At 39.3% G+C, this 26,419-nt stretch overlaps 1 protein-coding gene across 2 annotated transcripts in view; it reads left to right on the top strand.

Moving 5' to 3' along the window:
* Positions 1-25,697, top strand: part of KCND2 (potassium voltage-gated channel subfamily D member 2) — a 285,810-nt gene extending 260,113 nt beyond the window's left edge. Inside the window, exons 3-7 of one of the 2 annotated variants that reach the window (XM_075743374.1) lie at positions 5,621-5,783; positions 14,865-14,963; positions 16,554-16,649; positions 20,672-20,919; positions 22,473-25,697. In XM_075743374.1, coding sequence (XP_075599489.1) covers positions 5,621-5,783; positions 14,865-14,963; positions 16,554-16,649; positions 20,672-20,919; positions 22,473-22,650 — 784 coding nt within the window. In that variant the 3' untranslated portion in view covers positions 22,651-25,697. The remainder of the gene's footprint in view (positions 1-5,620; positions 5,784-14,864; positions 14,964-16,553; positions 16,650-20,671; positions 20,920-22,472) is intronic. The other variant, XM_075743383.1, reaches the window with a different exon arrangement.
* The last annotated feature ends 722 nt before the right edge of the window (positions 25,698-26,419 follow it).

Raw genomic sequence — 26,419 nt, 5'->3', positions numbered from 1 at the left:
GAGCAGCTGTATAATCTTCGCCGAGAATCTCACCAGAGCAACCTCTGGGGCTCTGCCTGCGGCTCCTGGAGAGCAGGAAACGGCCATTAGCCGAGATGAGACGGGAAGCGAGAGGGCGGATGCATCATCCCACTCAGGTGGGTAAAGCTCCGACCCTGCCCAGAGCAAGCGAGCAGCTGGAGGATGAGAGGATAGACCTTGTCCTGGAGAAGCAGGGCACCACTCTGTTAATCAACTCCAGTGCAAAAAGCTTGAACTCTGCCTGGATGCCATGCTAAGTCCACTGGGAAACGTGATTTGTCTCCCACACACCAAAAAAAAAAAAAAAAAAAAAGTGCTGCAATGGCTTCTACAAAGATTGTTTAGTTTCCATGGATTTTGTACTATTCTCATTGTTCTTTGGTCACAAATTCCCTCACTTTTAAAATAAATATTACCAAGTTAATTTTAATGACTTTTTGTTTATTTTACAACTCCATTATTTTCTAACATGTTCTACATGTTTGAAAACAAAAATGTTACTAGCTTCCCATTTCAGCATGTAAGATGGGAGCCGACAACAGCCCTCAATCAATGTAATATTTTTAAAGCATGTAAATGAATTCGAAGGAGGTGGGAGAGGGCACATGTATTTGTAACACGTATTTAAAAATGTTTTTGTATTTGCATTTATTTTTAATGGCGTTTATGCCCTCTACTGTCAGAAAATGTTATTGCAGCTAGATTTTCCAGAATAATGAGAGTTTTGTTCCTTAAATGTATCTGTATCAGCCTAAACTGTTTGATCTTTGTTAAAATGCACATCCTGGATTTATTCCTACTACATATGTCCTACAATTTCAGAGTTTTGGTGTAGAGGTCACCTAGGGGGAAATGTTTCTATCCAAAGTATGCTATTCCGAATATGAATTTCTGATTTAACACACACAAAAATATGACTAATTTTCAATTTCTGTGATTACTTACTTTGTCCTCCACATATACACTTATTTTTTGCTTGAAAAAATTACTCCTGTGTTCAAACAAACAGAATTTAAATAAGCAGCATTGTCCTTCTCATTTGTTAAGATTATTAAGGAAAAGACCTTCCCTGCTCACATCAAAGAAAAATGACAAAAGTATGACTCGTTTTAATTGTAATTCAGACCTTTGTCTTATGAACTATTCCATCTTAAAGCCATCAAAACCCAGTCTTCATTAGATTCAGAAATAAGATAAATAGCCGATGATGCCACAAATACAACCTCTGCTGTCTGAGATTACTTGAACTGTGCATATGCAACATCATATATATTCTGTTTATACGTTAGAAAAGCAGTATGGCTTTGGCAGGTGGATGTCCACAGGCAAGCTCTGATGTGGCAAGGCTTGTGTTACAGAATGTGCATTTGTTTACCCAAGTACATTCATGTTTCCCAAGCTATTACAATAGTTCAGTCTTTTGTGCGTGTGATTCAAGCTGCATTTCATGCCCTCAAATCTCTCGTGCAAAGCTGTAGGAAATCATGCCCATATTCATAGAATCATAGAATGGTTTGGGTTGGAAGGGTCCTTAAAGATCATCTAGTTCCAACCCCCCTGCTGCAGGCAGGGACACCCTCAACTAGACCAGGTTGCCCAAAGCCTCATCCAACCTGGTCTTAAACACTTCCAGGGATGGGATATTACTCAGATCAGTACTCTGAAAGATCCAGTATTTGCAAAATAAAGGAATCCACTGGCTCGCTCTCTTCCCTTGCAGTAGGGAGTCAAATACACAAAAGTGGTCTGTCACCTGTTGAATACAAACAACTGGGACAAACACACATGCCTCTACATCCATCCATCCTTGTATGACGTCACTTAGTGAACGCATACCCATGAACTGCAAGCAGCAGCACATGTCTGACCTGTCTGGACTTCATCTAGTGAAACCCAGGCATTAGTCTGATCATGTAGTTTCTGACTTGTGATCTGATAAGACTTGAGTGACACATCTAGTTTGTCACAGCCTTTTCCCTTCCCTTTTTTCCTAATGAAGTAGAATGCACCTGATGATTGATAACAGGGATCGGTATGACATCTCTTTTTCTTCACTCATCCAGAGCATACAATATTGGGATGACACTTTTAATGTTACAAAATTAGATTGTCAGTACAAATCATAAATGCCCGAAGACTGACTTGAGCTTTGGCCACACTAATAGACATATGTGGAACAGACTATGCACAAAGCTATGAAAAGACTGCAACCAGGAAAAAAAGCTTATAAAGGAGAATATGTGTACAGTTAGTCTGAAGAGCAGTGAGACAAGCAGGGTAGCACCAGATAAAACCTTGAAATAGTTTCCTTTTGAAAAGTGGCTCTGTGAAAATTGCTTAATAAGATTCCATATTTGTTGTCTCCATGACTGAAGGGATCAGATTTTCTGCAGAATTCAGAATTTGTTTTAGAGATCAAGTATAATTTTTCCACTTTGAAATACAAGCACCACAAAGCTACCTTGCCATATGAAAATGGAGTTATGTTCTTTTTTCAAGGAAGAAAGCAATTACAGGTAAGGTAAAGGAAGAAATTTTCCCTTCGTTTTATGTCATCCACTTCCACTGGTGGTATTCAGTGATATATGAGGTATAACTAAAGGTAATGTTTAATCCAGCAGGATGAACTTCGTTAACAATTCTGATCATGCCTACACTAGACTAAAATCTGTGTCACTGTCTCCAAGGAGAGCAAGGCTAACCAGGGTAAATGTAGTAAAAACTCTGTTTTGTCACAAATATGTGAGCAAATATGTTTCTCACCATGTGCAGGAAGGCTAATTTCTTGGAAGTCATTCTTTCTGATGGTAATTTTATTTAAACATCTCCAACACAGTGTTTATCAACAGGAGAAAACCTACTTATGTAAGAGTTATTAATGATGGAAATGACATTATTAGCACTAAGAAATGGACAAACAGCATTACACTTGGAAAATGTCACCGTACTACAACTTATTCAAGCTGAAATAGAAAAATAATCAAAATCAAATTATTTAAAAATAAGCAGTATATCCATCTACCTGACATTTTGCCCAGAAGGTAAGAAAAACATTGCAAAATACCTTCATATATCAAACAATCCTCTTTTTTTTTTTTTATTTTGCTCTGTAACACTGAAATACTGTGAAAAGAAGGCATCTCCTTATGTCAGTAGGTAGGTCCACACATAAATACTGAAATGTTAGAGATAGATCAGCTAATAGTTCCTGTCACCACTCCTAAAGCATCAGTCTGCACTTGATTCACATAATAACAGTGTCACATTATTAACAGGATGAACTATATCCCTGAGCAACTTCAAACCAAATTAATTAGAGCCACAAATACCTTCTGTCCACAGCAGCCATCGGTGACAATGTGAGCTTATAAAGGTTCAGGAATTTCGCATTTCAAGTGATAGGCATCTCGACATAGGTTTAGGAATCTAATTTTAAAGATATTTTCCAGTAATACTGGGCATGTGTAAATTTTCCATTCCAAGATCTGGTTGTGTCAAGTGTGTGTAAATAAATATTACCTTTTTAATAGCTTTCTGTTGACACACTTTGATTGAATTTAAGAAAATAGTTGCATTGTATCTAAAAGGATGAAGTAAAACAGTAAAAAAATACTGTATTCCAGCAATGATTATCAGTGATTTGATCCTAGGACTTCTCCCCTAAGCTCACCAGCCTAGCCCCATGCCCACCGCTCACCTCACCACTCCACCTGAAAAAAAAAACCTGGGGTTAGTTAGGTGTCGGGGATCCCATTTGTCAAAGGGACCTTGAAAGGTCATTTATCCACTTCCCTGCCCAAAGGAAAGAACAGCTGGGCATGCATCACTCCTGACAGCTGATAGTCAGCTCCGGCTTAGGAACATAAGCACCGAAAATGCCTATGTTGTGAGGTAGAAATGTTGATGTGAAGGAAAGCACAATTATTTTTCTAGCATTTTTCCAGTTTTATACATCTTGTAATTAAGACCAGCTATATTAATAATTTAGAAGATGGATTCTATTACATTATGTCTTTTTATGCATGGCACAAAATCAGAAACTAATAGCATTCAAATTCTGAGCAGGTGGGGAGGTTATTGGTAGAAATTTTAGTGTAATTTTTCCTGTAAATATTTTACACTTGGGCATGCTTTGTAAAGCAACTAAACATTTATTTTACAAAACACAATCTTTGTCAATAGTCTGAGACTTGGTCGTGTATATCATATCTGCCTGGATGATGATTTATTTGAATATTTACATTAAAAACCTTCCTCTTATCTTACAAAATGCACACCATTCATCTTCACCTACAAGGTGATACATAACCTCCTTTTGACATATACTGAGCTCTCATTCCTAGAAGGTATTCTCTAACCCCATATAGTTTCTCCATCATCAGATATCCTCATCCCTGTATCCCCTCCTTCTCATGATTAGGTGCACAATTTGGACCATGTGACTTGAAGACTCCCCCCTATCTTCTCTATTATTATTTCCAATTCCTGCTGAACGGACAGGTTTTGTTTTCCAGGTAGCATTTTCCAAACACTGCCCCTCCTGCAGTTTTATTTCTTACCTTTTCTTGTGTTAACAGTTTATAAATTCTTTGCAATAGGGAATGTGCTATTTCTCTGCTCACAAGCATACTAAACCCACATGCCACAATCAATGTTTAATAATAACTTAAAATCCAGTAAAGTTAAAAACAGAATGGTACTAGAAGGTAATTTATCTCTTTATTAAACTCTGTAGTGTCTAATTACATACTTGTCTACAGAATATGACACTCTGCAGAGTGTAAGGAGCTGGTATCTTTTAATAAGCTGTCACTGTAGTGACTCTACATACTTCAGCAGCACTATGTTCTTACTTGCTGGACAAAAGAATATCCAACATCATAAAAAAAGGTGGTAGCCCTAGTAATTCTGAGCACTGCCAGGATTTGCAGTTAGAATTTGTTTCGTCGCTTGCTTGTGGCTCAAGGTTTTCATGTTTGCTTTTGGCTAGACCATAGAAGGGATCTCTGGAGGTCAGCTAGTCCAGCCTCCCACTCAAAGGCAGCCTACCAACAACAATAGCTTAGGTCAGCCATACTTTTGTCTAGCCAAGTGTTGAAAATCTCCAAAGATAGAAAGTCCACAATCTCCTGGGCAACCTGTTCCAAAACTGCGCTACCCTCCTTTGGTACTATATCAACTTAGGGACACAACAGGTTATCCAGCTTGGCATCTAACTTGCCAGCTGGTCTCCCTAGGATCTTGCCAATGGAAAGTGTTGAGCTCTTCCAACAAGCAAACAGGGTAAGGACTTAATTACGACACTGATTTTTATTCCTTAGCAAGGTCACCCTCTTTCCATTGCAACAGAGGCAACCTGGGAAGACTAGAGCAGGTAAAACATAGATGCCTACAGTTTGATGGACAGGATACCCAACATTAGCTTGAAATTAAAATTATGTGTGCACAACACTGAGCAAGCAGTACATGTATGCATCTGTGTATAAAGTATTATTTATATGCAGTGATTATTATTTGCGAGAGAAGGAAAATCTATGGTGCAGTTCAATACTTAAAGGAGATTTTGTCTTTACTAAACATTTTGTTTTCTTTAACCCAGGTATGGTGACATGGTGCCGAAGACAATAGCTGGCAAGATTTTTGGTTCAATATGCTCCCTGAGTGGGGTCTTAGTCATTGCTCTGCCAGTTCCTGTAATTGTCTCCAACTTCAGCCGTATCTACCACCAGAATCAACGAGCAGACAAGCGCAGGGCACAAAAGGTGAGGTCCTAATTTTTCCCCTTTTTGTTGTTGCGCAATAGATAAAATATGACTTGTGATATGCTGTGCATCCTCAAAATGAGTTTGGTTTCTTAGCAAGAAAACTACTATATGTATGTGCTACATAGCTAGCCCTTGTCCCAGATGCAAATACTGTGTTATTTTTAGTGAAGGAAAAAAAAAGAAGTTGATTTATCTTCTCTCTCAAAATTTACAGATCTATTATTGTAGTAATTCATCCTACTTATTAGACTAGATCTAGTATTTTCAGACAATAGCTGCAGTCCCGCCCAATGAAGATTTTTCTGTGTTTTTCAGGCAGACTTACTTTCCACCAGGGTCTTCTGAGGAAAAAAACAACCAACCAAAAAAACCCAAAACAACAAAACCTAATAATGGTTTCTAATGTCTATCCTAACAGCCTGCTTCACTAATCCATGTGTTTAATTCTCAGGTTCAGTCTCTGGGGAATCTGATTATTGGGGAACTTGTCTCATCAGCTCTAGTTTGCTTAGAAGACCTCAGAAAAAGAACTTGCTCAGGAAAAGCCAAAAGCAAAAGTCTGTTTTTCCAGCTTCCTTCATTTGCTGAGTCTCTCACTAAAATATCAACTAGCTCTACAACAAGACAGTTTCCCTCCCCGACCCATATGGGCAAGGTCAGGAGTTAGGAAGAACTATTTACCAGGAGAGATGCAGCCAAGCCTGGGCAGTCACCTCCATTTCCACATCACTGCCAATGTACTGGTCCCAATCCACTTTACCCAACTGTGCAACGCTAAGCAGCTCAGACAGCCTCCATTGGCACCTGAAGCCCTGATACAGGAACCGAGATGCATTACCTTCTGCTCCTCTGCTGATAGCAGTCAGAAGGTTCTGGATGCAACACAGGTTGCAAGATTGCCAAGGCTGAGGTGTCACCACTTGGGCTTTTTGTGGTCCCATGGCCCCTCTTCAGAGGTCCTGAGTCTCCAGTGATTCAGGGAGAGCAGGATGTGCAGGCAGGCCATGGCTGGGGATTACATACATAGACCAGGGAACACGGGCAGCTACAGGCTGATTCTGCCTCATACAGACAACAGCACCATGTTTAAATATAGAAAATGTGTTTTTCTTTCTGGCCACCTTTTTTGACCGATTTCTTAATAAAAAGGAAGTGAAGTAAATGTACACAGTGATACCATTCCCAGAATATCTTAAAATCAGGAGAAACAGAGGTACATGGCCAAGAAAGTCAGTCATAGGCCCAGGCTGAAGATATTGCACCCTTTAATGGTCACATCTTGGAATAATGATGTCAGATGAGGAAAATGGCCATAAAAGAAACCAGGCATATCACAGAAATGTCACACTTTTCTAGAAACCCAATTTTAAATATAGGCTGCTTCAGTGATCCAAATACCATACCTTACCTATCTACTAATTCCACCCACCCTTTTGTATGCCATTTTGCCCCACGTGCTACTTCCAGCTGTGCGTTCCCCTCTTCCACAGCTGGAACACGCAGAGAACACGTCCCTTCTAGACTACTCTTTTTTTTGTCAAGAGCTTTTACACTTTTGTTTGTGTAATGGCAGCACAAAGAGAAAGAACAGTATGTATCAGCCAGAACACAGTGCTTCATTACTGTGCCTCCAAGCACTCTGCCAGTCATGGGTAACAGATCTGCTTGATCCCAGCAATCAATGAGCCTGTTCTGTGCTTTCATAATAACAGCAGACACGACCAGCCTTCCTTCAGATAGAAACTGTCTCCTACTGCGTGTCATGAAACAGAATTTTCTATGCCTGCTTTACACTTGCCAGTGAAAAAAAGAGACGGACACTAGAAAATACCTTGCAAAAATTAGATTGTCAGACTGGCTGATATTCCCCATAATCTCTTCCTGAATAAAAACTGCTTGAGTTAATAACTGACTTTTTCTCCTTGCAAAACAATGAGCTCATTGTATGTTTCAAACAGGAATATGAAGTGATGAATGGCAATCCTGCCAAGTATCTTTTCCTGTGCTCCCAGAACAATGCCAACAGTAAGGATGAGAGATTTCCTCTGACCATGTTTATGCCCTTCTTGCTTTGGAGAAAATGGCTTTGAGAAATTAACTTAGCACTGGATGTGTGTTTCATTGATATCTCCTATTGCAAAGCTAATCTCTGTCAATCTGAAATGACTGAGACGTTGAACTGAATACTGCTCTGATGGACCGGAAAAAAAAATCAACAAACAGCACTTCTTGGGTACTGTATAATCCATATTTAGCAATATTTAGCTATGAAGTACAGCCTTGCATTCCACAGGAGGGTTCTACTGCATTGTATAAGAATATTCAAGCAGAAAGGTCACATTATTGAAGCTTGAAATTCCTTCTTCATTCAATACAATAGAAGCTTTACACAGTTTTCTAAAATAAATGTTTCCCTAGGCACCAACCTTATTTCTATTCTCTAAGGCTGAAGAACATAAGCTTGGAAAAAGGTGCTGTTTCATGGAGCACAGCATGAATCCCTGCAGGCGATGGTACCTCTTGCTGGCTACAGCAGCTTCCATCTGAATCAGAGAGTCGGATATCTGAATTGTGCAACTTTATCAATATCTCATACGGAAGTTTAATCAAGGTAGTCTTCAGAAATGGCAAAACATTTGGGCTGTAAGGAAACTCAAAGCAAAGTTCTCCGGTGAAGAGCTGAAATCTAGTCCCAAGAGCACTGGCAATTTTCAGCAGAAAAAAATTTATCACTTATATTAGGTTTGTTCAAGAGCCATGTGACCATCCATATGTGCATTTACTGAGTTCTGCACAGTCATTCAAGATTAGACAATCCCATTTGTTTCTTTTTGGCAAAAAGATGCTGCACATTAATGATCAGGAAAATATGAAAGAGAGAGAAATTTATTTATATTTGAATGCATTTTAATGGAAGCTCCTGCTTCCAACCATGGAAATACATTGTTGTAAAAGAGACCTCAATATAAAAAAAAAAAAAAAAAATCAGAACATTTTCTTGTATCAGATAATAAGGTCCAAGGATCTAACTTATCCTGACAATAAATAGATAGATAGATAGATAGATATTAGCATTCACAGCAGAACTAATTATGCCCTGTAGTCTTAGTATGCCTTTTCCTCAAGCAGATTTATCACAACTGAGACAATTCTGAAGAATCCTATTTATTTGTGGAGTTTTTCTTCGATAGAGACAACTTCAAGAATTCAAGTTATTTTGGTTGCCCATCAGTACTTTCAGGTGGCAATGTTAATGGTAGATGTGTTGTGACTGGTCCATATATAAAGGAAAGGAAAGAACAGCAAAGGAAAAAGAAAGATTTAGGTCATCGTGCATACAATTTCCTATTCCATATTTGATAGGTATCCAAGGTTAAGATATGGCTAAACCCTCACAGTGCCATATTCACAGGGAAGGGAAAGGAGGAGGCATAGCTACGTTCTTTGAACAGGTGTCTGCTCCACCCCAACATACTGCAGTAGTTCTTATGATGACAAGGTTGTCCTCACCCCAAATGAAGCATTCCTTGCCTTCCCTGTTTTCCATACATCTATTTTTTCTGCATCTTTTGAAGGCAAGAGCCTTGTATCCTCTAGGCCATCAAGTCCTAAGTGTGAGTCCATCTGCCCGTTGTTGTTCATTATGTGATAACTGAAGGAGCCTTAATTTTAGTTGCCCAAGCACATTCTCCCTAGAGTGACTTTGCATGATGCCTCAACAGAACACCCAAACAACTATCAGCTCCAAAACCTAACAATATATAAAATTCAACCTGAATCTTTCATGTAAGTATGGTCTTCTACCTTTGCATAGCAAAATATATCCTGAAGATTGGCTTGGCTTTATTATTTATTGATTGTACATGATGTATTTATCTGTCGAGTTATGAATAATTACTTACTAGATAAGTATAAATAGCTCTAGGATAAATTGCAACAACAACTGCTTAACAGCACCTGGCAGTCTAGAGCTGAGCGTTTGCAGTAAGGAACCCTACTAGCCATTATGACTTCTTTAAACGAGTTGATAGGCTATTGTTCTCAGTGGAGCTGCAGAGGCATAACTAAGAGAATAACTTACCCAAGATTTTGGAATTTAGCACTAAAGTATGTAAAACTTGTGTTTATTGAGAATAATTTGAATAGATTGTGAAAGCAAGGACAACTCAACAAATATATGAATGTTATTTAATTCCATATCCACTAATGTACAAAGTAAACAGCATTTTCTTCTCTACTGCATGCTGATGTCCCATAAATTATTGTCAGCTAATCTGAAGTCAATTATTTGCAATTACTGAAAATTAGAAAATCAGAGCATGAAATGTGAGCTTGATTTTTCACTTGAAAGCAAACATGTAGGATGTATTTATGAAAGGCCAAACAAAAACTGATGTAAATAACAATGTGAAGCATCTCTCTTATGAGGAAAGGCTAAGAGAGCTGGGTCTGTTTAGCCTAGAGAAGACCAAGATGGGATCTGATCAACACTTAGGAATATCTAAAGGGCAAGTGTCAAGAAGATGGGGCCAGGGTCTTTTCAGCGGTGCCCAGCAACAAGACAAGGGGCAACAGGCACAAACTGGAACACAGGAAGTTCCACCTGAAAATGAGGAAAAACTTCTTCACTCTGAGGGTGACAGAGCACTGGCACAGGCTGCCCAGAGAGGTTGTGGAGTCTCCTCTGGAGATATTTGAAACCCACCTGGACACAATCCTGTACAACCTGCTGTAGGTGATCCTGCTCTAGCAGGGGGGTTGGACTAGATGATCTCCAGAGGTCCCTTCCAACTCCTAACATTCTGTGATTCTGTGATTCTGTGACTGAATTTTGGATGATTTTGGTCATTGCTCCAGGAGCCACAGTGTTGTGGTTTAACCTCAGTAAGCAGCTAAGCACCACACAGCCACGCACTCACTCTCCCCCAGTGGGATGGGGGAGAGAATCACAAGTAAAAGTGCAAAAACTTGTGGCTTGAGATAAAGACAGTTTAATAATTTTTTAAGGGGGAGGGGGGGACACAACAACACAACAAGGGGGGGGATCAAAACCAAGAAAAACAAGTGATGTAAAAGAAAACAGTTGCTTGCCACCAACCAACGGATGCCCAGCCACTCCCTGCGTAACAGCAGCCCCCACCAACATCCACCCCCATGAGCATGACGTCATATGGTATGGAATATCCCTTGGGTCAGCTGTGGTCAGCTGTCCCGGCTGTGTCCCTTCCCAACTCCTTGTGCACCCCCAGCCTCCTCGCTGGTGGGGTGGGGTGAGAAGCAGAAGAGGCCTTGGCTCTGTGTCAGCACTGCTCAGCAGTAGCTAAAACATCCCCGGGTTATCATCAACACTGTTTTCAGCACAGTGAATTCAAAACATAGCAGCTACTATAAAGAAATTTTACTCTGTACCAGCCAAAACCAGTACACACAGAATGACTGTGAAGGAATTCTTATCTTTTAATTGTACAAGATCATTAAAGAATAATAAATACAAGGTAAGTAATTAGCAGTTTTTGAGTTTTGATAGTAAGATAGTTATGTAGTCTGGAGAGCAGCAGAAGAGAGACAAAAGGAGCTATCTAATTACTAAATTACCTAGGCTACCTAGGCTTCTTACATAGCAAATTGAAGAGAGGCTCTTCATTTGGCTCTTGCCAAAAATGATTCCCAGTACCGCAATAAGCCCTGCCCTAAAGTGTTCCTGATAAAATCTCTCTCTTAACACAGCTGGACAGCTGAGGGCATGTTGAGTGTTAAAAGCTGGATGTTGTAAATACCCCACAGTGCTACACTTAGCACTACTTAAAACCTTGTGAAAATAAATGCTTCTATTTCTAAACCTGACAGAGCTAGCTGTTGTTGAATAACAGTGAATTCCCTTTGTAAGGTTTATGTAAGTACAGCCATAGACAAGGATCCACCTCTAAATTGTAAAATTTGAAGCTAGGAAAAAAAAAAAGCGATGCATTCAAAAGAGAAGTTCAGTGCAAATACAAGGGCTGCGGTAAGAATTAGAGCTGATCGTCAATGTCTTCAGGAAGTTTCAGATGAGATGATTATGGTGGAACTTCATCAGAATAAGTAAAAGAACTGTATTTCAGCTACATTGGTTTTGTTCTAGACCGCATGAAAATTACCAAAATCAAAGTTTCACATTCAATGGCTACAACTAGTAAGATAATCTACTGCAGGAGAACTTAATCCTTTCTTTTTTTGCTAGCTATTCCATGAAAAGGGAGAGTTAGGAAGGGCTTTGCAATGGTTGAAAGGGGCAGTTATCACTCCCTTTCAGTTGTATGTGACAGAGAATGCAGTTCACAGACTAATGAAAAATACGGTTCTTCTGTAATCACAGTTTTCCTGATGTCATCACATCGTTTTGATGTCCTTCATGGGAATTCAATTCCCAGCGCACAGCCCTTAAAATCCTGTGGGTGACATGAGCTTTTAATGATTCCTTGACAGGAATTGTGAGGAGTCACTAGACTACTCACACTACAGGCTCTGATATAAAATAGGCAGAAGCACTGAAAAGAAAACTTATCACTTCAACAGATTTGTAAACACTTCCATTTTCAGTAGTATTTTCTGTAAGCTGAAGTATAAGCATGGAAGCCACAATATCTGGTTCCTGTCTTGGTAATAGATTTATTGTGTTCTCTTTGGTAAATGATGTAAATTCAGGCCATCTGAATGAATCTCAGCTAGAAAGATGTAAGCTATTACTTTCCACCTCACAAAAGTTTTCTAGGACGCAACAAATTCATATTTGCAATTCGAAATCTTCACATGGAAAGTACAACCTTCGTATTATATGTGTTGTAGCACATTGATATATTAAGATAGTCTGATGAACCATTATATTTTTTATATTTCTTTATTAAATGGTGCTGCACCATAATTATTGATTCAATCACTGAAAGAGAAAATAAATACGCATGCTAAAAGAAAAAGCATAACTAATGTACGCAAAATGTTTGTTCATGAAATCTAATGAATCTCCCTGTATAAAGAGCACACTGAAAAGTACTGCAGCTAAAACATTTGTGACTGAAATCACTTATTTATGGGACTTCATGTTGCACCCTGCAAAGGCATCTCTAAAGCATCTCAAGCTCCTAAGGCTAAACAGTCATGCTAAGAGAGACCTTTAATATATTTATGAGCATAACCCACTGCACATGTCCCAACCCATGACTATTCTGCGGTGCAAGTAAATCTCTTCCCCCAGCCTTCAGCCCGTAATGCTGGTGTTGCATCTCAAGAGCTCTACCTTGAAAATAACATATTTTCCACCTGCCCAAGGGGATTTTTAATTGCCAGGACTCAGCCCTAGCCACATCGTTGGTCCTGGATGTGCCACCAAGGAGCCCGTGTGAGCCCGGAGGGTCGGAGCTGTTAACCATTCCTCCCACTGGTGAGCTCCTGGGGACCCCAGGCCATCCCAGCACATTGTCCTCTCAGGTGGCTCACTGCAGCATGCCAGGCTGCCTGGGGCTGGTCAGCTGTGATGCTCAGTGAAAGAGCCCTGACTGGACATTTACCCCCAGTCCAGTCTCTGTAAAGGCTGTGTGCACCAAGGAAGGTGACAAACCCATGTGTTATTCTAAAATGGCCAATATATCACAAAATCAGGCAACAGCCTCTCATGTGAGCTTTTTGACTCAGTGATGCACACATGCACAGCATTATCTTATTTTCTTTCAGAACAATTAAAAGATAATAAACACATGACATATAATATAAGCCAGATTCTAGCCATGTTCGCAGTTAGCTTTCATGAATTTCTTGGCTCACTGTAGAGAAGATCTGTAAGTTTGAGGCTGTGAGTGCAAAGAAGCGTGGTGTTGAGTCATTCCTCATAGTCAGTTAATTATTAATCATGCCAGAGAGATCTGGCAGCTGCAGTGACCAGGCTGCTTCCCTCTGTAAGTGTTCAGGGATTCTCAATCATTTCATGCTGACATTTAATGCCACAGAAATTGGGGGGGGGGGGGGGGAATGTTCCCTCTATTTTCTGAAAATATCAACTGAGTAATTATCAGATATGAAATTGCCTATTAATATATCAAAGTCAGTATTTCAAGTTCTTCACTGTGTTTCCTTCTGTGCTTCAGCAGCCATTCAACTCCAGATGCTGCTCGGCATTTGGTTTTCAGAATCAGAAACCAGTGCATGAAGATAAATCCAGACTCCCACTTACACATGTAACCAGCCACAAAAATTACAGAGCCAGGATGCCATCCTTAAAATCCCATGAAAGCTTCTGTTTTCCATGTTATTGGTTGAGAGAGTCTTTTCTTCTCGCTTTTCCCTAATCTTGGATTCTAACTGTTTTACAAAAGTCAGTGGATGCAAAGTGTCCTTCACTTATGAGCCACCATCTACTTTGGGATGAAAGTCACCTTCACAAGCAATGACGCTCACCTGCCCAAATCTCTCTCAGTAATTTGATGCCTGCAGTCTCTGAAAAACCAGGTTGTGGACAGATTATGACCAATGATGACAAGTATTACACCAATAGACATGAAGAGGTAAAAAGGCTTTTTAAGGCCTGGCAAGCATTCAGGAACTTAGCTGGGAGACAGCATAAAAAACACTACCACATTCTGCCACTCTAAAAACCCAGAAGGCTCTGAGAAACCAGCTCACAGCAGTTGCAATATTATGTTTTTTCTGAACCATTTCTTCTCCTTTAAAGAGATTTTCACTGCAGGAGCAGCTGAGATGGATGCCCCTGTTCCTGACCCACAAGGCATAAGGAGCGGCACAGTTACAGCAATTAAAAAAAAAAATTAAAAAAAAAAAAAAGGTATTTACATGATGATCTGTCTAACACCCGCTTCAAAATCATTGTTCTTAATAGCCGATGCATGCAAACAAATAAAAACTTCTGTCATTTGCATTTTAAATGGGAGGCACTTGTGATTTGCTCCACCTGGAGGACGGATGCAGTGCAGCCTCTCAGTGGTTATGATATCGGTATTCATAAGCAGCTGATTCCAATTAGCAGTTTTAGATAAACAGAATAATGGATACGAGTACAAGTGGCACTCTTCCTTTTGTCTATTTACACAGAAAGCCAGACTTGCTCGAATTCGTGCAGCAAAGAGTGGGAGTGCTAATGCCTACATGCAGAGCAAACGAAATGGCTTACTGAGTAACCAACTGCAGCAGGTAATGTTTTTATATCCTCCACCTCCAGAGAAACAGCTTAATGACAGCCCAGCAGTAGCTTATTCTATTTATCACCAGGGCAAGTCGGCTCGGGTCTTTAGGTAATGTTAACTTTAGAGGTAGATTAAAGAAGGATAAATTGGACAATTACTATTGTTAAAGGAAGCTTTTGAGAGGCGATGATAAGGTAGTAAAAGATGAGGGAAATGGCCTGACAGAAATGCTGGATTCAAATGTAACCCACATTTTTACAGTTAGATCCTGCAGAAGACCTCATTAATAAATTACAGTGTTTGCTTCTTAGGAGGTAGGTTGGATTTGTCTTGTTTGTCTTTAGACAGGTAGAACATGGGTGACAAAACCAGGCCTCATCATCAGCAAGGGAAAGAGGTAGCTCTGGGGTGCCATTTGCACTGCGGGGCGTTGCAGAGTGAAGAGCATTCTCTGGAAGGGCCTACTGTGCTCTGAGGAGAATCTCTGCGACTACCTCACTGAGATGCCTAGAAATCTAATGTTACCTGAAGCAAATTCCGCCCTTATCCCTGCCGAGGAAGCCAGGACGAGAGGCAGGAGCCCCAGGCAGCCGCTGGGACTGGGAGCCACAGCGACCTGCGCTGCTGGAGACAGCACCTCGGCCGCGCGGAGCTGTAGCCAGCTGACAAAGACTGAAAACACAGGGGGTTTTAATCCCTGCCATTTTCTGGCACTAGGACAGTTCCCTGAGGGATACAGGAAGGCTTTCATTCCTTTATGCCCTTTCTGTTCAGTATGCGTTAAAAAGCCAAACGCTTTAACCTATAGCCAGAAGAGGAGGAAGTGGCTGTCCGTTTGTCCGGTCTGGCACAAAAGACGAGCAGGCAGAGCCGTCGCTTCCTCCTCTGCTTGAAAGAACTCAAATCTTTGAACTAAAAAGACACCAAATAGCTTAATTGCCATGCAGATTTCGAATATCCCAAAGTTGAATTGTAATCTTTCCTATTATCCCGCTTCGTCCCCTATTTAGTTTTCTGCTTTCTAGTGAATAATTATGAAAGCAATTAATAAACAGTGGATGCTTTCTACTTAATTCTTCATTCTGTGTTAGTAACATCTGCTATACGCTTTCCAAACTCAGCAGATTGGGATCACTGACATGAATTTTTGTGTAAGCAGCAATACCACAAATTCTTTAGTGCTATGAAATGATCCCAGGAGGACAACTATGTTTAATTTGCTTCAAATGAGGCACTTTCCCAGGAAAAAAAAATATTTTACTGACACTTAAATTTATGATAATTTTAAGCATGCGTTGATTCAACATTCAAGGCTTACATGTTGATTGCACTTGTAAATTGTACTATTCCATCTATGCATAGAAGATCTAAGATGGAAACATATAACAACAGGTGCAAGGGAAGGAAAGAAAATATTTTGATTAAAAAACAAACATGCAAAAGATAATTCAGGTCCAAAATAATTTGGCTTATATCATGTAGATGAAGCATTGCAGTTATGCTACCGTGTACAATCCAGATTAGTTCTGATCAAATACTTGGATAAGAGCCCTCTTGTTCACAAATGAGAATAATACAGAGTTCTATGTATTAACAGTCCTCCAGTGAAGAAGAACAGGCCTTTGTTAGCAAATCTGGCTCTTCCTTTGAAACGCAGCACCACCACCTGCTTCACTGCCTGGAAAAAACTACGGTAAGAAAAGAGAATTGTGTTTTCTTGTGAATTCCAACACCAGCCTCATTTTGAATGTTTTTGGTATTTCTTCTAATTAATAAGCCTCTATAAGAAAGCAGTTAGCTGGGAAAAAAAAAAGCCATTTTATCTTATTTTAAGGCATTATACTCACTGCATATAAATAACAGAGATCCTGGACGAGAGCCTCATCTAGGGTCAAAGACACTGGCGTCAGTGAGATGACACCAGCATAGCCATGCTGTATATGTGACCTTCGGTATGGTTTTCATACACTCCACAATGTTTTCATTTGCGCTTTTCTGCAGTACAGCTCATAAAACACAATTTGTAATCCTTACACATTCAATACTCAGTGCAGTCAAAGCAGGTTTTTGCCCGAGTAAATGTTGGGCTTTTGTACAGGGAGAGCTGCCGAGTGTCTCCTCTGACGTGAACACGACTCTCACTGAAATGACTGTAAAAGAGGATCCCCAAGCATCCTATTTTGAAACTTCAAGTGTTTAATCCAGATGCAAATGCAAAGCTTCAAAGTCTTTTGGCTTCAGTTTAGACACTGAGATCCCTATAGAAATCACTGATGTAATTCATAACAGCCCAAATATGCTCATCTAGATTTGAAACTCCCTATAAATCAAAAGGACTATTTATTATATGCTCTCTATAGTTTTTCCTGGTCAATACCTGAATAATTATACAGCCATAAAGGATAGTAAACCACAGCAGATATGATTCAGTAATAACTAAGTGCCCTGTTTATTAACAGTGTATTTCTGGACAGATAATGTCACAGTAATAACCCAAAACATCCCTAATTTTACATTGTTTACTCTTTTTTCATTCCAAGGAAGCTAAGAACATAAATATTAGTTATATTGAATTTAATCTTTGTAGATTTGGGAATTTCACATAAGGCACATTAAAATTATCTCCTTGTATTTTTGTATTTTTGCAGGGGTTATATTGCCATGTAGAATTTAGCTAATATTGTAGGCAAGTTGGTCAACATCCATTAAATCACCATTTACAAATTTACATCTAGTTTTATAAGTTCCAGTTCCGTATTAAAAATTGTATGATTTGCCTTTAAGTTTTTTTTATACACAGTGGAACTTTATGCTATTTTGTCTTATCTTTATGGTCTAGTTGTAGATTTTCATTTGAAGACTCAGTAATGCTTCTGCTATATATATGATGGAGATCAATGTGAAAGTCTTTCTGCTCTTTCTCAAAAAAAAGAGATTAAAAATTTTTCCCCCTACAGACATTGCTAAATTAAAATATGATGTATGTATATGTAAAATTTAATGTTCTCCTTTCGACAGCATTTCTTTGTAAATAAAATGGCCTGGTTGTTACATCACTTAGTAATATGTCATCCCACAGGTGCTTATGTCTTCTCCATTCTTACTTTTGGAGTATTCATGTTAATGTGATGTGCTGCAGGACAAAATGGTTTGCTTCCTATATACATTATAATGTGGCTTCTTTGCCAAGATTCAGGCCTGGGTCCTTTTGGAATATTTTTGAGACATTTTGTACTAGAACCTGATAATAGCAATCCGCCTTAAAAATTGTTCCACAGTTGAACATTACAAACATATTTAAAAACCCTAGTAGTAGCCACAGGTCTTGTCAAACTCTCACAGAAATCATGGGAAAAAATTTCTATTCATTTGGAATCAGCTCCCAAAGTTTCATATTTCCCCTAATCATAATGGTGAAATATGTAAACCTTTTCTTTTTTCTTTTTTTTTAAACAGAGCTTTTTTTTTAATTAAAAAAAAAACGTCTATAAAGCAAGTATTATCTTTTTTCCTAAATTTGCATAGAATCTACTTTCTTTTTTCCTTGTTTGTTGGGTCCTGCCACTGGCACTGATGTTTATATGACAAGTGAAAACAAAAATGTATGCAGAAGTTCCAAGTTGTACTCTGCAACTGTCTGGTCAGACCATGCATTCCTAAAATTTTAGTGGGGACTTGAAATTTGGGCCCTCGGCTTGTGGAATTTGGCAAGTTGCTGATTTGTTGTATAATAGCAACAGTGAGGTGCCTTCTTAGCCTCTTAGGCTCTCATCATCCTTTGAAATAACATTTGGTATAAGCATCAGTCCAGAGGATGCTAAGCAAGGGCATATTTTTCTCTTTTCTGGCACTTTAAAGTTAATAAGATAACATCTCTTCCACTCTAAAAAAATGGAGTGTGGGCAACGTTATGGAATTCTGTGAAAATTACCTTAATAATGAAAATAATTGCACTGAAAGTTATATTTTACAGGCTATTTTTAGGTGATTTAAGAACAGTTAATTAATAAGCATAATCAAATCTATTAACTTGAGCCATTACATCGTTTCAAAATGTTTCCAGTCTATACTAAAAGTTCACTCAGTAACCCCCTTTAATGGACCCTACAAATTGAATTCTTGGTTGCACCATAAAAGTTTTAGGATGCACAAAATTACTTTTAATCGGAAAACTAGCAGAGTTCTTGGCAAACATTCTGCAAGCCACTGAACGTAATCTAAAGATGGCAATTAGGTCATTTTTCTCTCTGAATTTTATGTCCACTGTGTGATCACATTCAAAGTCTTGATTGTGACTGACGTATGCCTTATGGAAGTCAATTTTCAAGCAAATTCTTTCTTTGCATATCACTTAAAATCATCATTCTTCAACACCACCCAATTCCACACCAACTTATATCTGAGTGAAGAAAAAAAGGAAATAACAATAATTCACCTATGAAGGTATTTCTATTTGTCACAAACACTTGGCTACAGCAGATACTCCATTTACTTTGCTCACATACTTTATATTAGCACTGTACTGTAATGCTCCCGGAAAACATCAGCACCTTTCCAATTAGTGCATCACTCTTCAGGGGGAAAATATTTTTTCTCATTCTGATACACAAAAACATAGCAGGCTAAAAAACTTTAAATGAACAAGACTGAGCAGACCATAAAACAACCCAGAAGATGCTTCCTAAACCATTCTCAGGATATGCAGAGTAATTCCAGCAATAACTGGAAAGATTTTTTTTTTTTTTAAAAAGGAGGTTTTCTCAAACTGCACGTGAACATATCTTAATCTCTGTTTAGTTGGGCTGCTACTTTAAAATTACTGTAAAAATTCCTTTTTTTTTTTTCCTTTTTCTCCACTATAAGCAACACCACTCTTTCACACTCTTTTGCACACAAAGAAAAGGTGGAAATCACGGCTATGTGTGAAACATTCCCTAATTGCCTAGTGAGTCAATATAAACCAGCCATTTGCTTGAATTTGGATTCAGCTCTATGACAAACCTATAAGACTACTGTCTATGCTGGGATTAAGCAAAGATTGCATGAATAAAGACTACTTCATTTAACTAAATGCTCAGTCTTCTAAACTGTTTTCGATACATCCACCTACAGTAATTAGGAACTTTTTGGATGCTTTTAAATAGCTGTCTTGTCTCCTCTAATCAAAACTTCTATTTAATCAAATCTTTTTTTTCTACATAGACACATACGTCAAAACACACTGTTTCAGATCTTGATTCTAACACGTAATTCAAAATGAAGCTTTATAAACTCATCTGGAAAATATTTATTAATATTATTTTATTATAGTTCTATATAATAAATCTTATTTATTTCCAAATGACATTTAGAGCATTTACATAAGCACCACTCGCACTTTTATTAATAAACATAATCCTCTATTTTGTGGCACTTCATAGATTATACAGATATTTATAATGCAAACTACATTACAATCATGTGCTATTTTACAAAATAATTTGGATTAACATTTTCTTATTTAGAGCTCTGAGCGTTTTGTTCCAGCGTTTACATTTGTATTGGTATTCAGCCCAGGCTAATATGGGCTAAACACTGTAATCAAGAATAAACTGTATAACTTTCCCAGTTTATTCAGTTGTGCAATTTAAGCCTTTAAACAATCATGATTAATATGTTCACTTCAATTATCTTTCTGTGTGTGCTTTGTCCCCTTGTTGGATTCCTCTGGGCTAGAATCACGAGTTTGTGGACGAGCAAGTCTATGAAGAGAGCTGTATGGAGGTTTCCACAGTCAATAGACCCCCCAGCCACAGCCCCTCTCTCTCGTCCCAACAAGGTGTTACCAGCACTTGCTGCTCACGAAGACATAAAAAGACTTACCGCATCCCGAACACCACCATCACTGGCAGCCGCCCAGGCAGCGTACAAGAGCTCAGCACCATCCAGATCAGATGTGTGGAGAGGACGCCTCTGTCTAACAGGTACTTCACACGCCTCAGTGCACCGAGAGCTGAAGCCCCTTTCTTTGTTGGAGACGTAGAAGTGGTGTGGCCTCTGCAAGGCAGGCCGGGGGGGCTAAAGACAAAAGTCAAATAGTCATCCAAAAATGAAACATCCTGCACTTAGTTTGCTCCACGATTGATCCAAAATAACAGATAGTCTCTCTCTCTATCCATTTCTGCCCTCCCCACAAACCACTGCGTACTAGTTGCAGCAAGTAGCATCCAGGGACCCCAAATTAAATACAGCACCAAACATTATATGCCGTGGACAAAGACATAACAAGAAAAAATTAGCGTGCAATTCAGATATCGAGATGAGCAAGTGGGAAGAGAGAGAAAGGTCTGTCCCTGCTGTTTCTAGTGATTTGGTTCAGAAGCATAGGAGAAATGAGATTTCCTCACATTTCCACAGAGCAGAGAAATAAAGCTGCTTCCCAGAGTCATAAGACAGACTCTTCTAAATAAAAAAATATTAAATGGATAAGAAACATGTATTTCTTAGTTTGAGGAGTTATTACAAAAGTGAGGGCAAAAGTACAGTTTAAGAGTCTATAATTTACTGAACACCTCTGTACTCTCACAAATAAACCATTTGGCTTTCGGGCATATCCGAACACCACCTCTGAAAACACAGCAAGGGTCTCAGGAGACTCAGAAGTGTTTTCTATTGAACTCAAACATGCCACCATTTAAAAAAGAAACGTTTTCAGCACTAGTTGCTATAGATATTCTCTTGTTAAGTTACATTTTGAGTAGCTTGCTTTGTATAGTTACTAGGTTTGGATTTCACTGCCGTGAACAATCCAGCAGCTTGTACCTACTGAAATTTTTCAGCTATTGTGCAATGAGACCTCCTGGCCAGCACAAAGCTCCAATCTGTCTTAGCTTTTCAGGAAATATTCTGCCTGGATCCATCCTTTCTCTGCTAGAGGACTTACCATTCTTCCAGTCACAGAGTATGTAAAAACACAGAGCACCAGCTTTGTGCTAAAAACACAAGCACAAAATGCCCATGTCACCTCAAAACAGTCCGAGTTTTACAAGTTTCTTATGATGCTGAGGTACTGCAGCAGCTCCACAGACATGTTAACCTTAATTAGTGCATATATCACTGTGCCTTACTATTGAGGATACGGAATATACAAAATGTTCTTAAATAAGCGTGGCATGGAGGAATCTGTAGGAGACTGGGCCTGCCCCCTAGTTGACGCTTTCCTGCCTAGCAAGTCACTTGGCTATGCTGAGTTTGCTCAAATGCTTCCCCTGTTCAGAAACACTTCGGTGATGGGCTGAGAAACTTTTAGAAGGGCTGAAACAGTGGGAAGGAAGGGAGAAAGGGGGTTTGTCCATGGACACAGCCATGGGCCACCTGCTGCCGGGGTGCAGGGTGGTGGGATGGTGCCGCTTGGCTCCTCTGAGCTCTCTAACGCGGCAGGATGGCAACAGCCGGCTGAGGGAGCGGAATCGGGCATAGGAGAGGTTTGCAGTAACGTGGATTTTCTTTCTTCATGGATTTTTGTTTCCTCCCCCAGCCGTTCCAGCTTAAATGCCAAAGTGGAAGAGTGCGTTAAACTAAACTGTGAGCAGCCTTACGTCACTACAGCAATAATTAGCATCCCGACACCTCCAGTCACCACACCCGAAGGAGATGATAGGCCAGAGTCTCCCGAGTATTCGGGAGGAAACATTGTCAGAGTATCTGCTTTATAAAATAAGGAATTATTTATAAATTAGCATAAAGACCACGTGCAAGCTGAGCTCGAGCAGTGAGAAACAAGTCGCGAGGAATGAGAGAGCCGACAAAGACAACGCCCCTTGACGTGTGCGCCAGCGGCCACAGAGCGAGAAGTTCAGGAGAAACAAAACACTTTGTGGGTTTCGGTGTCATAGTGTGTGAACCAAAAGGAGTTTCTTACCCCTTCTCCGATCTGACGTGCGGTGGAATCTTCTGTGACCATCCTGACTTACTCTATGAGCACAATGAAATGTCCCCATTGATGCTTCTTCTTATCATGAGAGCTCTTTTTAGAAAAAAGAAAATGCAAAACAAAAAATAGAAACAAACCTGTGTTCCTGCTGATTGCAAAACAACGAGAAACATTTTGATAACGTGTCTTTTTTTTTTTCCTGTTAATAAACCACAAACTTGTTGAGAAACTATCAAAAAATGAAAGAAAAAAATGCTCATATGAAATATGTTTGTACTGACTGAAAGAACTACAACCACAATGCATGCTGAAATTATTTGGAGCTGTGATCTCAGTTTACTTTTGTTGTTTTTCAGATTAGGCATGATAAAATATTACTGTAGAAAGGGGCATTTCCGTGCACTTACAACAAGCTGATTGTTAATGTTCCATGGTAGTTGTACAAATAACTTCCCTTTGAAAAATGCAGTATTTCTTATTCAAACACTCATTAGTGAACTAAAGGTGTTCAGTTAGTTCAATATTTACTATTGTTTTATCTTGCTTCCTAGGTACTGTTACAACTGCAATAAGTCATTGTATACCTGTTGTATCAGGAATCAGGATTTCTTTTTTTAAGGTATTTTACACAACTCATCTACACTATAAACTTCTAAATGCAAACATTTAAATAATCTTACAGCCAAACCGTGCACCACACGGGCGCTATTCAGTCATTGTTCTTTTTGTCCACCGTCCTCTATTTCTATGACAGTTTGTTGTCCGCTCCAACGTTACCGTACTGTTTGGGATTTCAAGGTTACTGATGAATCTACATAGTCTTTTCTTCTGTAGACCTCTTGTCTACTTCTCTATTTTCAGAACAAACCTCTCGTTCCAAGAGGTTTACTCTTGCAGGATCAATCCTCTTTGAATTAAATTTACAACACAGATGTTTTTGGGATCAGCTAACACTTCTCTCCAAACCTTCCTTGTTGACATTCTGCAGCATGCAGAGTATTGGCTATGCTGGAAGACACCAAAAGACATTCAGCAAAAAAGATAGCTAAATTCTTTTTGTAATTATCTGTAAACTTGCATCCTAAAATTTGTTGGAGAATTTATATAGTGTGAAGATATTTTATTACCTAAGAACACTGATAGAATAATGGATTGGGTCACAAATCTATAAAAATATCATTTATTTCAATTCAAATTTACCCACATGGGCAGGCCTAAAAGCTAATATGGAGGCTCTTCTAGTTAAGGCTTTTTGGCTTCATTTTTAAACAACATTGATGTTACCAGAAACCTTTCTGATAAAAAAGTGACATTTTTCTTCATGAAAGTGCATTAGGAGATGTATCATAATGCTTCCTATATACATGACATACCATACAACATATGCATCAAATATACATGGAATATGTGCATATCAATACATACGTATATACATCAAAAACACTGGATCAGAAATAATTGCATGTCTGCAAAATAAAATATACATATAAATCAAAAGGCTCAGTGCATTAGAAGCCATTACAATAAACGATTAACACAGTTATTTAATAGTTTGAGTAGTGTATGTTTCAGTACAGTATTTGCTAGCATTCTACTGACCTGAAAATTTACATTAAGAGAAAACACCCACTAAAAACTGAAACTTGCTGATGATACACTTTTTACTGCACACAAATACTGGTCTTTCTCTCTACCTGTCAACAGAGATTGAAGAGTAGATGATGGACTATCATGCTACAGTATATACACCAAAATACAACAATGATGTCACATACTAGAATTAAACTGAAGTACATAATGTCATGCATTACTCTATCTTATCATTTACTAATTCGGAAGCTTGGTTAATTTGCAATTAACCTCCCACTTTTTCTGCAAATCAGAATAACTTACTCATTTTAAACTGAGCTGCTACATTTCTTTCAAACCTTAACAGGGAGCAGAAGCGCAGGCTGTCTTCCGTCCCCGAGGAGCGCTCCTTCTGTGGAACTCTGCCGGGGTTGATTACCTGGCGCTCCTCTCCTCTCTTTCACCCTGTCGGAAAATTGCAGTAGATCTGCTGAAGCTGGTGGGTTATGTAAGGTTTAACAGGGTTTGCAAGAGAGGCAGAACGCGCCCGGACTTTTTAATTGCATCCTACTTCTACCCGTGGTTACTGATACAAACAATGGCTTGGTCCCCACCTTTTGGCAAACAGTCGCTGATACAAAAAACTGCCTTGACGTTAGCAACCTGCAACAACAACTTCTTTACGCCACATGGTATTTCTTCACTGGTTATATCAGGTAAATAATGCACGAAGGCAGTTATTAAAGCCCATTTGGGACAGACTACATACAACCCAGAAAACCTACTGACTCCATCAGGTCACGTTTCTTTTAAAATCTCTTCATTCTCCTTTTCATATGGACTGAAAAGAACGCACTACAGCAATACGCTTGCATAACAGTTATACCCCTGAAGCAACTTGTACTTTCATTTTTAAAATGCAGCTTACGGAATAATTTTGCAGAATTCCAGTCCTGTCCCCTATTTCCATATGTCACATGCAAAATCATTACTTCATTCTGAATTTGGGAAATACACATTCTTTTGGTGTTTTAGGTGATTTAAATGCTGTTTTGGTAGTGAATGACTGTTGATGACTGTGTAAAATGCATCTGTACTGTACATGAAATGTAATTATTTCTGTGTATCATACAAAGAAACTGAGGTTGTTGTTTTGACAATTTGGTTTGACAGTCATATATCGTATTTCAGAAGGCAGCATAATACATGCGTTATGCTGAATAGACATTTGAGGAATATTTAAATAAAACATCTGCATGCTTGAATGGGTCAGCCGGGTTTTGCAATAACTTATTCATGGAACATTGTTTCCCCCCCCCCAATAACATTGAAGGAACACTAAATTTCAGAGCAAAAAATGTCCCCGACACGAATTCAAGCAAGCCGTGAGTGCATCCAAACCATACCAGAGCCACCAAGACCGGGATGCCGCAGGTCCATAACATGGAGCTGCCCTCCTCCTGTGTGAGTGGCCGTCACCTTTCCCATCCCCACCTGCAGCAGCAAATTGGGACATTAAATTATTTCCAGCACTATGAACTCCACCTATCTACACTTTTAAAAAAGTATCCGCTGTGTTTTCAATACGTCCAGACACTGACCGCTTTGCTGAACCTCCCAGGCTACAGAGCCACCCCAAACCTGATATCAAATTCTCTTGATTGATAAAATATTTGTGCACAGATAAGATCAAACTCCCTTTTGCGGTGTGACAGCGGGTGACGACACGCTGTGTATCACTTACAGAGGGCGACGGGTGGTGCAGACAATGCTGATCTATCCGCCGTGCGTACCATAGCACTGGTATGTGTGACGCCCGCCTCTGCCAAGAGCTTACTGCTCTGTGGAGGGAACAGAGGTGAAAGTAATACCTACCTGTGAACCATCCCAGAGCATTTTTAAGGAGAACGACTGTCCTCCCTTGAAATGGTGACCTGAGACAAACTGGAAGGCTATGCTTTACGTTTTAAGGTTTTGGATGC

Source organism: Balearica regulorum, chromosome 1 (genome assembly GCF_011004875.1).
Source record: "Balearica regulorum gibbericeps isolate bBalReg1 chromosome 1, bBalReg1.pri, whole genome shotgun sequence".
NCBI classification, from domain to species: Eukaryota; Metazoa; Chordata; class Aves; order Gruiformes; family Gruidae; genus Balearica; species Balearica regulorum.
This window is presented reverse-complemented; position numbering and strand designations above follow the sequence as displayed.